Raw genomic sequence first — 15,666 nt, 5'->3', positions numbered from 1 at the left:
CACTGGCTTGACAAATATTTAGTACAGAAAATGTACTTTTATTTTCCTCCTGTTCATTACACAGGGATTAATTGGTATGTCCACATTCAGAATTCTCTAGGCTAGAAAATTCTTAACTTGGACCTTTAGGAGTCTGTGAGTCTCTTTAAGTTGTGAGTAAAATTTTGTAGAGATTTGCATTTTTTCCCTTGGGGACTTGTTTGACTTTCATAGCTGACCCAGATTCTCAAAAGGGTGGTTAACTCAAAAGAGGCTTCTCTATGGAAGGCTCTATTCTTTTATTCTAGGAGAGGCTTGTATGACTTTTGAAACATAAACCATGGAAAATAGCCACCTCAGTCCTACACATCATCAACCCCATGCTTACAGAGATTTTCTATTAATAAATTCTTTAGAAAGGAGCATCAAGACATAAGCTCTTAAAAATGCTGACCTGAACGGTCCATAATCACTTTATCAACTGTGTTTACATTTTGTCTACACCTACTGTACTGCAAGCTCTGTTGCAGGCTCTTCAATAGCTACAAAAGTTGTGGCCCTCTAAGAGTTCATACTTTATATACAAAAATGGTAAAAAATAATCTATAAAACAGAATACAGTTGTCACAAGTAAGCTACTGACCAAATATTGTGGGTATTCAGTGATGAGAAAAATTTTTTCTTGGTTGGTAATATCAGTATGTATGTGCAAAGATGGAAATATTAAAAATGCAGTAAGGAAAATGCTGACCTAATGCCGAAGTCCATTAGTCTTGACTTACAAATCTCAAACCCTAGGCTCTCCTTGTCCAGTTTCTTTCTTGTTCCATGGGAGCAGCTCTGGGAAAAAGGGAAAGGTCTTGGAGATCAGCAAATCTCCCTTTGCAGAAATCCCAGGGAGACTAGAAGCCTGTGCTGGTGACCAGCTATTTTATAGTTAAGAAAATGTTAAATATAGAATAAAAAAAAATCACTAAGTTTCACCCAACAGGTCCTTTTTATAACTTGTGATATCATTCTTCTAATAACTATAAACATCAAACACTTGAATTCATTACATTTGCTCTTATCTTAAAGAAAAAAAGATCTTTTAAAAAATGCTTTACACAGCACTGTTTAGCATCATTTCCGTCTCTGTTTAATCTATTTTCTTTAACCAGGATAAATGTCCTTATGTTAATATTGTTGATCACTAAAAAGGGGGATTAATAGCTGTGTTTTTCCATAATAATGGCTTTGTTTTATGCTAACTCTAGTTAATCGAGTTCTTCTTTCTCCCACTGAAAAAAATCAATTAGTTTTTTCTCTGGGTCCCTACTTCAATGATGGCATACTTTTCTTGGATGAACTGCATTGTTATTTTCTTGTACTATATTTGTCTTTATCCTTTAGTATAAAAAATACAAGCAGACCAGGGTTTACTCTGTTACGTAAATTTGGTGTTTCCCTTGGGATTAATTCATAGCTGGTCCATTGTATTTGTATGATCTGTGAATCACCAGAAATCACGAGAAATAACTTGTACAAACCTAATGCTGATTCCAAAAGAACACTCTTCCTGACACTACTGTTTATCATAGAGTTTTCTAGCAGCCCACTGTTTGATTTCACAGTGACAAATGCACATGGATTTTGCAACATGACCTCAAAACACTGGTCAATAACTTTATTAAATACTAGCACATTAATTTACCTCATCAATAAGTGTTAAATCTTCACTATCACTTGAATCATAAATTATTTATCATAAAAACAGAGCATGACTCCACCCCATTGACTCTGATTGTCCCTGCTGTTGGCTCTGCTGCCTCCCCACTCTCAGCCCTCAAACACACCGTGCTTGGTCCGGGCTGTTCTTGCTTTCAGAGTGTCCACAGCCATTTCTCAATGCAGTGTTATAAGTCAGCACACAGCTCTGGCTTCTCTCCGAGTTCCAGCGCTGCACTTCCAGTTGAAGGCAAGGCCTTTCCTTTTAGGCATCTCACAATCACCTCAAACTAAAACTGAACTGATCTTCTTTACCATCCATTGCGCAACATGGTTCCCCTATTTCTACACACGACTCCCATTACCCTTGATCAGGCTAAAATCTCAGATGGGGCAGGGGGAGAAGGAGAGAAGAAAGACAGGAAGAGATGGGGAGAGGAGGAGGAGAGGGAAGGAGGGAACAATGAGGGAGGGAGGATAAAGAAAGACAGGAAGAAGGGAGGGAGCGAATGAACAAGAATGAATGACTAGGAATAAGAGAGAATGATGCCTGAACACCTTAGCTGAGCATTCAGGCTCTCCCATATTTTATATTCATCTACCTTTCTAATCTCTTGGATAATTGCATTATCTACACAAACTGATTTATTCATTATTCATAAACAGGTTACGTTTTCCGAATCATGTATTTCTCCAGCCTGGGATTCTCTTTCCTACTTTAGTTATCCAGATCAAGCTCCAGATCTTCTGGGAAGACTGTCTAAACCAATTACTCAGCAACAAAACAGGTACTATTTGATAACATATCCTTCATAGCTGTTTTATTGTTGAACTTCTCAGGTATTTATGACCTTTAACTTAAACTGCAATGTATGTTCTTTTTTTATTTCACTTTACCCTAATGATAAGAATAAAACAAATCCATGCCCATTGGTTGAATTCAAACAACTAGTCTTACTTTCAATGCAAATACAAACAATAACTCCACTTGTATTTGAAAGGTTCTTGGACCCTAACAACCCCTCTATGTTGACCCATCTTCAATGGAGCAACCCCCCTCAAAAACAAAACTCTCAAGAGCAACACATTCCTTGTATGATGTTATGTATGAAAGAATCAGGTAGCATTCTGTCTGCTAGAGCAAAGCTTTTAAAGAACTCTCTTATATTTACATTCTAAATTATGCATACAAATCTGACTCAGAAGTAGCAGTTGTGTCATGTATTGTTGTAGAACAGTTCTAAGAGTCTTAAAAATGCATTTCCCAAACCACATTTTCCTTTGAAAACTTAAAATAGGGAAAAGATGAATGAGTTAATTAGATATAAAATTACCCTATGTGAGCTGAACTAAACTATATTAAATAATGGATCAAAATGTTCAAAGGCAAGAACATAAGAAATTTAACCTCAAACATAAAAACCATGGGACTTCTATAGCCTAGAGAATGTGCATATATATTCTCTATGTGTATATATATGCATATATATATTTAAAATGGTAAATATAACTTGGCAAATTTTTTGCACATCATGAAATTTTCTTTAGTATTTCATTTGGTATTAACATTTCATCTTCTGTGCAAAAGTAATGAGCTAGTATTTTTAAGCATTATTTACTAATTATACTTCAATAAAATAGTTGAATCTACATCTATACTAATAATGAAATAATGCTGGGATTAAAAGAGTTTACCATTAAATAAAATAGCAAAGACACCATCACTTTCCCAGAATGTTCCCAGAGCAGATCAGCCTAGAAAAGTGCCTAATCAGAGTAGGTACTATGTTTAAAAACAAAACAAAACAAAAACAAGCATCCTAGCTGGAGATATACCATCATACCATGGTTAATATACAAGTTTTATAAGATAAACACTGACAATCCCCAGCTTCTGCTAGAATTCCTAAACTTTCATCTTGTCCCTTTCCAGGAAAGCAGGTGGTCTCGTGTTTGAACCCTGGCCAAAGTTCCCAAGGGTGGGAGCAGGGTAGAATTCAGAAGCACAATACAGGGCATGGAACCAAGAGGATGTGAAAACAGACTCTTGGGCGAAGTCCAGCAGCCTAAGAATTTCACAGGCAACAGAGAGGTCTAAACAGGCCTACAATCAAAAGACCGAGAGCGTGGCAATGAGCAGAGCCTGGAAAGATTACCTGAAGGATTAATATGTAGTTTCTGGCCCATTTTTTTTAAAAAACAACACTGGTCCATGCTCACAGGTGAGGTGAGGAAAGGTATGGCCATCTATGATTCCTTTTTTACACCACAGAGAAGGATCTTCCCAGATCTCCAATTTGTTTCTTTTGTTCCTTTGTTTATAACTCAACATTGTTCCCTATCATAAGATAAATTCCATGCTATCTAGCATGCAAGGCCCTTAATATTCAAGCTCTTTCCTAACTCTTTAGCCTCATCTCCTGCTACTCCAGCGACAAACCCTACACAACTCCCTAACAGATTCTAAGCCATTTCACTCTTCTTGTGCCGTTGTAAATGCTATTTTTCCCGTTGGTTAAATGTCTGTCCATCCTTCAAAACTCAGGAATTACCTCCTTCTTAAAATCTTCATTAAACTTTGATTAAAGCTCCAATAGAGAATTGAGTTTTCTACACTGCCAAATTACCTCTTCTTCCCAGCACCCAGCTAGCACTGTTGCCAGCCTCCTCTAGAGTTAGATGTGACCATGGGACATAGTCCTCAGAGAGAATGTCAGGCCAGGGGTCCTCAACCCTCACTGGGCATCAGCGACACATAGGAAGCTTTTGAAAAATATAAACTGGTCCCACCTCCACAGATTGTTTCACTTACTCTCAGGTGGGACCCAGGCAACCAGTGATTTTTAAAGTTCCTCAGTTCATTCTAGTGTACATATAGGTTTGAGGAGCACTAAAGAAATCTATGCAAACTCTCTAACATCAAATCAAGATACTGCCATTCACATGCTCATGCTGTGGTACACACATACCTCCAGTAATGCACTGAACAACTATACCTTCACATTTTGTTTATGTATCTGTCTCTTCAACACATGTAAATGCCTTAGGGAAAAAACCAGATCTTGTTATTTTTGCATTTTCATTGCTTAATGCAGTAATTGACGTTTTTCTTAGGTATTCAATGAGGATTTTTGAATAAAAAAAAGAAATATATATCTATATCTGACATATGTATCATTTTAATTTTCATAGAATATTTTCATTAACAACCATGAAAAATAAAGATACCGTTGTTTATTATGCTTGAAACAGTATACTCATAAATCTCTTCTCACTCATTAATAACTGAGAACAGGCTATGAAGTACAGTAGCAAAAATACTTCTTTTCTAATATTACTACTACAAAGATGCCTGATCTCTTTGTAGATTTGTGTTCTCCTATCATTTAAAAGAAGTGGAAAAGTTGAGATAACATTTTGATTTCCATAGGCTAGACCTGAGTAAAGAAGAAATATCTAAAAATAAACGGAAGGAACATCTGAAGGTAACCTATATTCATGAACTGGTGAGATACTAGAGAAAACATATTCGCCAAAATCTTTTAGGAGAAATCTTATTAGAAATATTCTTATGTAGTTCCTGTACATGTGGGCCAACTTTAGGAAATGATAATAATGTATAGTTAAATGAAGCAACACTAATAAAACCTAATTTAAGAATATATTAAAATTACATTGACAATTATAAAAATTTACTTTTTAAAGAGGGAACTTACCCAGTATTACCAAATATAGACTCAAATTCATTTTATGGAAATATAATTCATCTAAATTATATTATATATTTATCTGTAAAAGAACTAAGCATGTATATAAATATTATGGCCATTCCAATAATCAATTTCAAAATTCCAAAAATTAAATATTATAAAATCTAACCATTTTTAAGATCATATTAGTTTCTCCCTTGCTGTATCATGAAAATCAAAAATTGCCATTTAATGACATTTACTTGACTATTTTCCTCAAGGATTTTGACATTTTAAATTACATATATATGAAAACTGTACTCCTGCCTAATTTTCCTTTCCATGGCATTTATTTTTCTATTTTGAAAGTAATCAAATGTAACTGTCAGTAGAATGTGCTTTTATTTCTGCTGACGTGGACAAATTACTGTCTGTTAAAACATATTATCCATCACATGTTACTAGTTGAGAAATAAGAAGACAGATCCCAATTTCCTTTGAGAATTCACCTTTTCTCCCTCTCTATTTTCCTTTTACACATCTTGAATGCAGGTGTGCAGACTGGTTAATGCCTCATGGTTCCTGGACTTCAGGGGAAGACGGCCACAATGAGAGGAAAACAGGTAACACAGTAACTTCCTATTTATTGATTTCTTTAAATTCCTAGACCCAAAGTACTTAATCTCAAAAGCCAAAACTTCTAGGGAAAGGAAATCATAAACTTGAACGCTGTTTTTTTAACCATTCACAAATATCCCTGTGTATCTGGGACAAATTCCCAAACAGTCCTGTGGTATTACTCAGCACAGTTCTTGTAGCCTTCAGACATAAGGCATTTGAGGGTGGGGGATGTGAAGATGGTCAAATCTCGGTTAACTTTGGTTTGACACTTGAGTAAATCTGGGTGAGTCACTTTCTTCAGTTAATGGAATGAGATTATAAAAGATTAATGAAGGTTGCTTATGGCAGAAAAGATCAGGATCTAGATAGCTGTTAAATTCAGAGTTACTTAATACTCTTAAATTATAAATATAGAAGTAAAAGGAACAGAATTACAGGAGTAGATAACGGTATTATGTACTCACTCTTCGGGCTCTGGTCATTTAGGATTGAACCTCTCTGTACAGTCTATAAAACTCTTACCTGCCTCTGTTTACATTAATTCGCACTACAGCTCCAGCTCCTCCTTATACGCCAACAGGACTAAAGACTTGCAGTTCCCCCAAAAGCCATGCTCTTTCACACCTCCATACTTGGCACATGCTTGTTTCTCTGTCCAAATACCTTAGGTTCTTCTCATTTTGATGAATTTCTTCATGACATACCCAAAGATGATACTGCTGGTCCAACTCCAAAAAAATAGAGCCATACTACAGTGGCATTTACAACAGCATTATTTTTTTTCCTATAAACCTAGTAAATACCTAGGTCTTATCTGTATCTAGGTTCCTATCATTTAATACAATGCTTGGAGCATACTATCTATATCCCCTAATTACTATACATAATGGGTTAACTAATTATTTGAACATACTGTTTTACCTTATGTCATATTTAAAAATAATTTTTAATAAACACATTTAATTTCTGTTTTAGGAAATGCAGATGATTAACTCGTATCACCTAAGTAATAACATTTTCATTAAAAATTATGTGAAATAAAATTATTTTTATTTATTAATTTACTTGAGACCATAAAATATATAGTTTTAATATTATCTCACATTGTCCCACTGAAAGAATAGCTATATTTACTTGAAATTCACTGCATTTCCTTAGAATTATTCTGAAATTAAACTTTCCACTGACAAATTATTCTTCCTTCACTCCATTTTCTTTATTGCACTTACACTGATTCAACTACATCTTGGATAACAATTTCAGATTCTTGTATCTTTATGCTGCTCATTTTAGATTGCACACATTAAGGCTTCTTTACTATCCTTTATCCAAATATTTTGTTCTATGAATGTACGCCATTGCAGGTACTTGACTCTTAAACCATAGAAGCCAAAATATGGCAATTAATTTTAATAGTACAGTAGCGACTCTACAACATGTTTGGGTTGTTCTTATTCTTTTTCATGATTTCCTAATAACAAATAAATAACCATTTTTCTTTCAATTATCCCTGATTTCATATCTTAATTGTGGCATGTGCTATCTTCTAACTTAGCATTTTAGGGGTTTATGCCTCAATTTTGAAAATTAATAAGTGACTGGCTCTGACCAGAAGCGATATAAATCTGTGCTTTTTTAGAAGACAGCTTCCTGTATTTCCATTCTTGATGCTAATCCTGCTGCTTTGGACAAAGGATAGGACCAAATAATGCTCCCGTCAGCATCACATGGCAGCTCTGGCACGGCTCCCTTCTCATTCATGTTCTTTCCTTCTGGTGTCCCCAGAGACTGCCTGGCTGTTACTGTCCTGCACAGCTCACCACAACAGCTCTCTTTCCCGAGCTTCTGACCCTGAAGCAAGCAACACATTGTTGAGATTCTTCTAGGGAATTTGCTGGCAAAAACAAGGGGCCAGACAAGGGTAAACAAATACAGAAGCAAGACTGTTGCAGTTAGCAGGCGTCTCAAAGCTTTTCCTGAAACACAGGGAAGGTGGAGTAAATCTCAGCGACATACACCTGAGCCAGGTTCCAGACACCACAGTAACTTGAGGTCCTCTCTCTGCTCCCCTAGAGCCTGTTCTACTATGTCTCTTCTTAGACTATTTTTTTCCGTAAAGGGCAGGCTATTTTCTGTAATTTCTATTACCATTTCTTACCTTTTCTTTTTTAACCTTTTATTTGAAGACAACAAAAGAACAAATAAAATAAGACATAGATAGGCATACCTCATTTTATTGTACTTTGTAGATTTTTCTTTTTACAGATTTAAAAGAGAGCTGGAAAAAACAGAACATCCCAGAACAGTGGGACAATATCAAAAGGGGGGTAACATAAACATAATGGAATACCAGAAAGAGAAGAAAGAGAGCATGGGACACAGGAATATTTGAAATAATAATAGCAGAGAATGTCCAAAATTAATGATAGCAACTGACTCACAGACACAGGGAGCTCAGAAAACTCAAAGCAAGACAAATATAGACACCAAATAAACCCCCCAAAACAAACTACCCCAGGTATATCACATCCACACTGCAGAAAACTGAAAGGAGAAAATCCTGAAGGCAGCCATAAGGAGAAACAAAACAGCTTACCTACAGAGGGTCAAAGATAAGAACTATATCAGATTTCTCGTCAGAAACCATGCATGCAAAAAGAGAGTGAAGTGAAATCTTCTGGGTTGAAACAGAGAAAAATAAAAGCTAACTGATAATTCTACATCCAATGAAATTACCCTTAAATGAGAAGAAGAAACAAAGACTTTCTCAGACAAACAAAAACTGAGAGAATGCATTATTAGTAGGCTTGCCTTGCAAGAAATGTTAAAAGAAGTACCTCACAGATAAGGGAAATGATATAGGGAAGAAACTTGGAGCTACATAAAGAAAGAAAAGACCATCAGAGAAGGTATAAATGAAGGTAAAAAATATAATCTTTTGTTTTTTATTGATCTAAAATATAACTGTTTAGAGCAATAATCATAACAATGTGTTGGGTGATTATAGCATATAAGTGAAATCAATGACAGCAATGTCACAGGAAATGAGAGGGAGGAATTGGGAATACTCTAACATGAAGTAGCTGTACTACCACTTGAAGCTTTATAGTACAGTGGTATTTGAAAGTGGACTTAGATTATTTTAAAATGTGTATTTTAAACTCTAGGAAGACCAGTAAATACCTTTCTTTAAAAAACAAGTATTAGCAGTACAACAAAAGAGGATATAAGATGGAATCATATAAAGTGTCCAATTAAAATTAGAGAAGGCAGAAAAAGCCGGGGAGGACAAAGAACAAATGTAAGGAAATGGCACCAGTTACAAAGATTGTAGAATTTAATCCAGCTATATAAGTAATCACTTTAAACGTGAATGGCCTAAACATACTCATTGAAAAGCAAAGATTGTTAGACTGAATTTAAAAAAATACTTCAAGACCTAATTATATGCTGTCTAAAAAAAAACACAACAAAAAACTACTTTAAGTATAAAGACTCATGTTAAAAGTACACAGATGGAGAGATACCCCATACTAATCCTAATAAAAAGCAAGCTGGAGTGGCTCTACGAGTTTAAGACAGAGTAGACCTCAGGAAAAGGACGACTATCAGGGATGAAGAAGAATACTGTATCATGATAAAGGAGTCAATTCTATAAGAAGACATAACAATCCTAATATAAAATTTATGTACCTAACAGAGTATAAAAATACATGAGGAAAATACTAATAGAATGAATAAGAAAAATAAATCCACTAAATCTCCATTATAGTTGGAGATTGGAATTAGAACTATGTTCTAAATCATAGGAGACTAAGATCAGGGGATCCATACCCCACCTGATTCTCTAGTAATCAGAGAATTAATTTAAAAACATTTTCAGTTAATAAACTCATAGAATACATTTTATAACTCTATAAAATCCAATATATTCTAATGCATATGTAATAACTCATTTAGAAGTCTATTTGTTCTATTAGACTTTAGCTCGTGGAAAACAAACATTTTTATTTTACTCAGTTTGGTTTCCCTAACACCTACAGAGGTTTTTGACTTGAACAAACACTCGATAAATATCTACTGAATGTCTGAGTCTGACTTTTACCACTAAATCATGTTCATCAACATTTAACTGTATAAGCGAGCTACTGTTTCATTAAAAATACAAAGTACTATTTGTATTTATAACAGAAGATTTTGGTTTCATAGTCATCCTCCACTATTATCAAATGACCACTTTGTTTAATAGCACAGTGACAACAGTTATGGCGAATGTATGAGTTGTTCACGGGGTTAAAATGCCACATTGCTTTACCATTAATTAACTCTGTTAATTTATTCATCTGAAATAATCCACAAATTCATAATACAAAGAGATATGGATAGAATACAGAAATTAAGAGAAGTAGATTTGTGAAAAGTTTAAAATTAAACGTATGTACATTAGAAAAGTGTAATTCTTAAGGAACACATGAATTTTAAAATACCAGAATTTTATCAATTTAAATTGTACATTAGGGCATAAATAATTTATACCTCCAAAATAAGCTAATAAAATGTAAATATAGAAGGAATACATTATTAGACAAATCATAGGGTCTAACAAAAGATGTGGAACATGAGATTTTTTTCGATTTTTCACATGCATAACTAGAATAACAACTGAAGAGAAAATATATTATTAACTCTGTCAAATGTTTAAATTACACAGTTTAACAATCATACTAAATTCATTTCTATCTGGGTGAGTTAAAGAAAAACATAGAAATTTCATTACTTTCATAAAACCCAGAAGACTATAAAACATTATTTGGCACTGAAACCTATTTATTATAAATTGCCAGGCTTCTTCAGATAACAGATGATTTTTATTTCACTATTCAGGGCATGGTCCATATAGACCCAACAGACATAAATCTGATGTCCTAAAATAGGGCACATGGGAACAATTATTTACTAGATAAAAGTACTGATATTCTTTTCCAACAAATACTTCTTTCAAAGCTTTCAAATATCACTATATTATTTATTAAAATTCAACTTCACTCCACGTTTCAAGCAAAATGATTATAGAAAGTAAAGAACATCTTCATAGGCTCATAAACACTTGATATCCATTCATGAGACAAACAGGGAAATGGAAAATATCACAGGCCACCTACCTGACATGCATTATAAAGAAGCTGGTGTTCTAGTTTTTTAATACCCAGAATCTGCTGAAACATTTCATAGAGTTGTTCCTTGCTCAGAATAAGTTCGGACACAGCACTCAGGGCCATTCTATTTGGCTGTTTGCACAAGTCCTCTTCACCCCTGTAAATGGCATCGTATTTGGCTATCCATGAGCTCAATACTGTCTCTTTGCTCAAGCCATCTATTTCTGGCAAACTCCTCACACGTTTTTCTATGTTTTTTTTAAACACTTCTCTGAAGTCATTAGCAGAACACCCTCCACTCTGAACCATTCTGGCCACTCGGTCACTCTTCAGAAAAACCTGAAAAACAAAACAGAACAAAACCCATTTACAATTAGGCATGGACACAAACACCACTCGCTTTCAGCAATCCAGCCAGAGTTATTGACATCAAATATTCTACAATGATTCAAATCATTAGGGTACCATAATATATGGTAACTAATGACATGATGGAGGCCCCAGATCTCTCTGAAACAGGGGTCCCCAACCTATGGTGAGTTGTATAAATATTTTATTATATATTACAACATAATAATAATAGAAATAAAGTGCACAATAAATGTAATGTGTATCAATCATCCCAAACCACCCCCTCTTCCTGGTCTTTGGAAAAACTGTCTTCCATGAAAACAGTCCCAGGTGCCAAAAAGCTGGGAACTGCTGCTCTAAAATGTTGAACCATTTGGGAGACACAGCATAGAGTGCTGAGGAACCTGTGAGATGATGTGGCTTGAGCTACAGTCTTCCACCTGAAGGTCAAAGGCACTTCTACAGCAACTGAATCCTTTAGGGTGGAGTCCTCATGAATAGGCTTAGTGCCCCTATAGGGGAACCCCAGAGAGCTCCTGCATCCCCTCAACCATGTGTGAACCAGTGAGACAGCTGACTGTGAATCAGGAAATGGGCCCTCACCAGACACCGAATCTGCCAACAGGCTCCAAATCTGTGAGGAATAAATTTCTGTTGTTTGTAAGCCAAAAAAAAATAAAAAAGTCTACAAAGGTAATTAGAGATATGAACCCAACATCCTTTTCTGTACTTGTGAGTTCTGGCTAGTCTTCAGCTGGGGGAGGGGCCCCTATCATGTGAGAGAGGATTTGAAGGGCAATAGTATAGTAAGTCTAGAATCCAAGTCTATATCCATCATATGCAATTTCTAATCAAGATTTCTCAACCCCTGGGGGGCTGAGTTAGGGTACAACTATCCTAACCCTGATTTTATCACCCCCACAACTTCTCACACCCTTGTCACAGCTAGGAAGAATGGAGGTTAGAAAAGCAATACCTCTAAGGTACTTCTAATTGTCCACCACTACCAGGCAAGAAATTAAATAAAAACAATGATAATCACAGAGTGAGATGCTCATGAAAAATGTAAGAAGAGATGGGTAATGATCAGTAATAAGGTCATATTTTGGAAGAGACACCAGACTTGGCCTTAAATCTCTTTTGTTCTTCTAAGTTATGGATCTAAATATCAGTCAAGATTCATTAAATATATAGTATATCATCAACATTCTTAAGAATCTGTTATGGGTCATATGAGACTGCTTTTATTCCTGCTTTCTTCTTCCTATAATGACAAAAAATTCTCTGAGGAGAGCCTGAAGGACAATGCAATTTCCATAATTATATGCTGTTATTAAGCTTACAGAAAAAAAGTTCATGTCAACTTTTACCCTAAGAACTGACTCATTATACTGAAGTACTCCCAAGTTATAACCACACTGTTTGCACCATATGACCACGCCTGTCTGCATGTGGGCAAGCAGCACACCTGTTACATAGAGTCAAAGTGGACCCACCTGAACCACTGACTGTCACGCCCAGCTACCTGATCCTAAACCTTTCCCCTACCACTTTAGTTCTCCCTCTTAAGGTCATTCACCCAACTGTTTTCCTTGTTTCCTATCTTTGCTCAATAGCAAGAAGATTCCCGGCACTCAAATATCTTGATCGACTGACTTAGACAAATAAGATGCTCCTCAGTCGGGTTACATCCCAATAAACCCATAGTAAGGTGAAAATATCATAAATCAAAAAGGCATTTCATATAACTAATCTACTGAGTATCACAGCTTAGCTTAGCCTACCTTGAACATGCTTCTCAGAATAGTTACATTAACCTTCAGTTGGGCAAAATCATTTAACACAAAGCCCATTTATATCAAAGTGTTGACTATCTCACATACTTTATTGAATACTGTACTGAAAGCAAAAACCAGAATGGTTGCAAGGGTACTCGAAGTGTGGTTTCTACTGAATGCATATCACTTTCACACCAGGGTAAAGTCAAAATATCATTAAGAGCACCAAATCGAAGTCACTATCATCAACAATTAATTAGGGTATACTTTAAAATGACTAAAAGAGTGGAATTGGAATGTTCCTAACATAAGAAATGATAAATGCCTGAGGTACTGGATACCCCAATTACCCTGATTTGATTAATTCACATTATATGCCTGTATAAAAAGATCACATGTAGCCTATAAAGATATACAATTATTATGTACCTATAATAATTAAAAATAAAAAAATTACGAATCATTAAAGTTGAGTTGCTATAAGTCAGGGACCCTCTGTGTATACAACACACTCGCACAATGCCTCTTCTCTCCTTACCAGCTCTGGTTCGATTACTTACTATTGGAAAGTCTCTGTCTTATTGTTTATACTTCTAAACCAAAACAAATTAATTCTTAAAAGACAGGTGTAAGTATAGTGCTTTTAATATTTATAGATCAAAGACAATGAAACTGAGATATTTAACAATATGTTCTGTCTAAGAGTGATGTTAACTACTTCAGAACTCATAGATATGTCTCCATCTCCCTCCTCATCCACATCTAATACTACTACTCTCACGGTGCAGTGGCATTCAACAAATGAATCATATATTTATAAATTATATAAAAATTATTTACCTCTAATTATAGTCATATTCATACATACTGGCATATTTATATATACTCTTATATATCAAATTATGTATATAAATTTCATATATTTATATTCTAATTTGTACCATAGCTTTAATTTGTTAAGTTGGAACCTACAGAAGCTCAGTAGTTAAAAGAGTGGACTGTGCCGGTTGTCAATGTGTTGCTTTTCAGCTCCACATCCACCTTTCCATCACCCTGCCTGTGTCAGCTAGCACAATTTTAAGCAAGCCAGTAGAGGGTGCTGGAGGAGACATATTGGAGGAAGAAGGGCTCATCTTCTTGGTTCTCTTCTCACCTAAAGCCACATGGCACCACCCCATGGGCAGCCTTTCTCCAGCCCTCCCGTGGTAGCTTCCAAGTGCACCATCCCCACTGGCAGATTTCCAGTGAGTTGTGCAGTATGGCACCTCCCTGGGGACGACGTCCCCTCAAGACCCTGGAAGGTAGATTCCTCGTAAGTTCTATCAGTGCCCCACTCCGCTGAACTCCTCTACCATTTCTGCCATGCAGTAAGATGTAACTTTTCAGTGAGGGCTGGATCCCAGCCCTGGGAAAGGGGAGTGGGACCCTCTTCCAGATTTCTTCCTTCCTTGGGTGCTCTACTGTCTATTTCAGCATTTTCTTTAGCCAAAGTAGCCAATCCTTTATTGTTTATATTAAACTTGTCCTGTTCAATTATTGTGTGGGCTCTGTCTCCATAGTACACCTTAACTGAAACAAAAATACTGAAGTTTTACAACATTGTTTCTATGGGAAAATATTTGAAGTTGAAACAACCAACCTTAGCAATTTGGTAATACGTCTAAAGTTATACCAGGAGGATATTTTTAAAGTGCAATATAAATATCTTAAGACTAACTTCAGAAAAACTTTTAATTGCTTCATTTCTAATACTCTAAGTTAGCAGGCATTTTATTTTTCCAACTGCTTCTGCCTAACAGAGTCAGAGCTAGATTTCGCCAAGTAAACAAACCACATTTCTGAAGCAAGGACACTAATGAAGGTTTATTTTTAGTTTCTTAATTTCCCCTACAAAACCATATCCAAAGCCTTACTAACTCAGTCCAGTTACGTGTGTAATCTAATTGACATTTGCTAAGTGGTAACAACATTCCAGAGATTCTACTACCTGTTTGGGGCACAAAGAGGAGTGAGTCAAAGACCCTGCCCTCACACCGCTCACACTACCTGAGAGAGGATAAACAGGATGCAGGGTAACAACAGCAGAACCTGCACAAAGGGAGGGAAAGCAAAAGAAAAGAAGGTACTAATTTTGTAGGGGCCAGAGTTAGAGAGGACAGAGGCAAGGGACCCATGTTTTAAACAACCTGTAAGCTGTGTGAGAGGAAAAGGAAAAACGAAAGACATTTCAGGAAAGTAAAAAAATAGGGGCAAAAAGCACAGAAGAATAAAACAGCAAGGCCTATTGAGGGAAATGTAAGAACTTCTATACTGCAGGAACATTACCTAAAATGGGGAGGGCAGCAAAAGCTGAGCCTGGCAGACCAACAGAGACCAGCTGGCAAA

At 35.8% G+C, this 15,666-nt stretch overlaps 1 protein-coding gene across 5 annotated transcripts in view; it reads right to left on the bottom strand.

The window, feature by feature from the left end:
• The window catches only part of CADPS2 (calcium dependent secretion activator 2), a 438,625-nt gene that overhangs the window by 270,827 nt on the left and 152,132 nt on the right, over positions 1-15,666 (bottom strand). For all 5 annotated transcript variants that reach the window (XM_045564928.1, XM_045564925.1, XM_045564927.1 and 2 more), the window contains exon 3: positions 11,159-11,491. In XM_045564928.1, the coding sequence (XP_045420884.1) occupies positions 11,159-11,491 (333 nt within the window). The remainder of the gene's footprint in view (positions 1-11,158; positions 11,492-15,666) is intronic.

The sequence above is a fragment of the Lemur catta genome, chromosome 11 (genome assembly GCF_020740605.2).
Source record: "Lemur catta isolate mLemCat1 chromosome 11, mLemCat1.pri, whole genome shotgun sequence".
NCBI lineage: Eukaryota > Metazoa > Chordata > Mammalia > Primates > Lemuridae > Lemur > Lemur catta.
The sequence above is the reverse complement of the archived record's forward strand: the minus strand, read 5'-3'. Positions and strand labels throughout refer to the sequence as shown.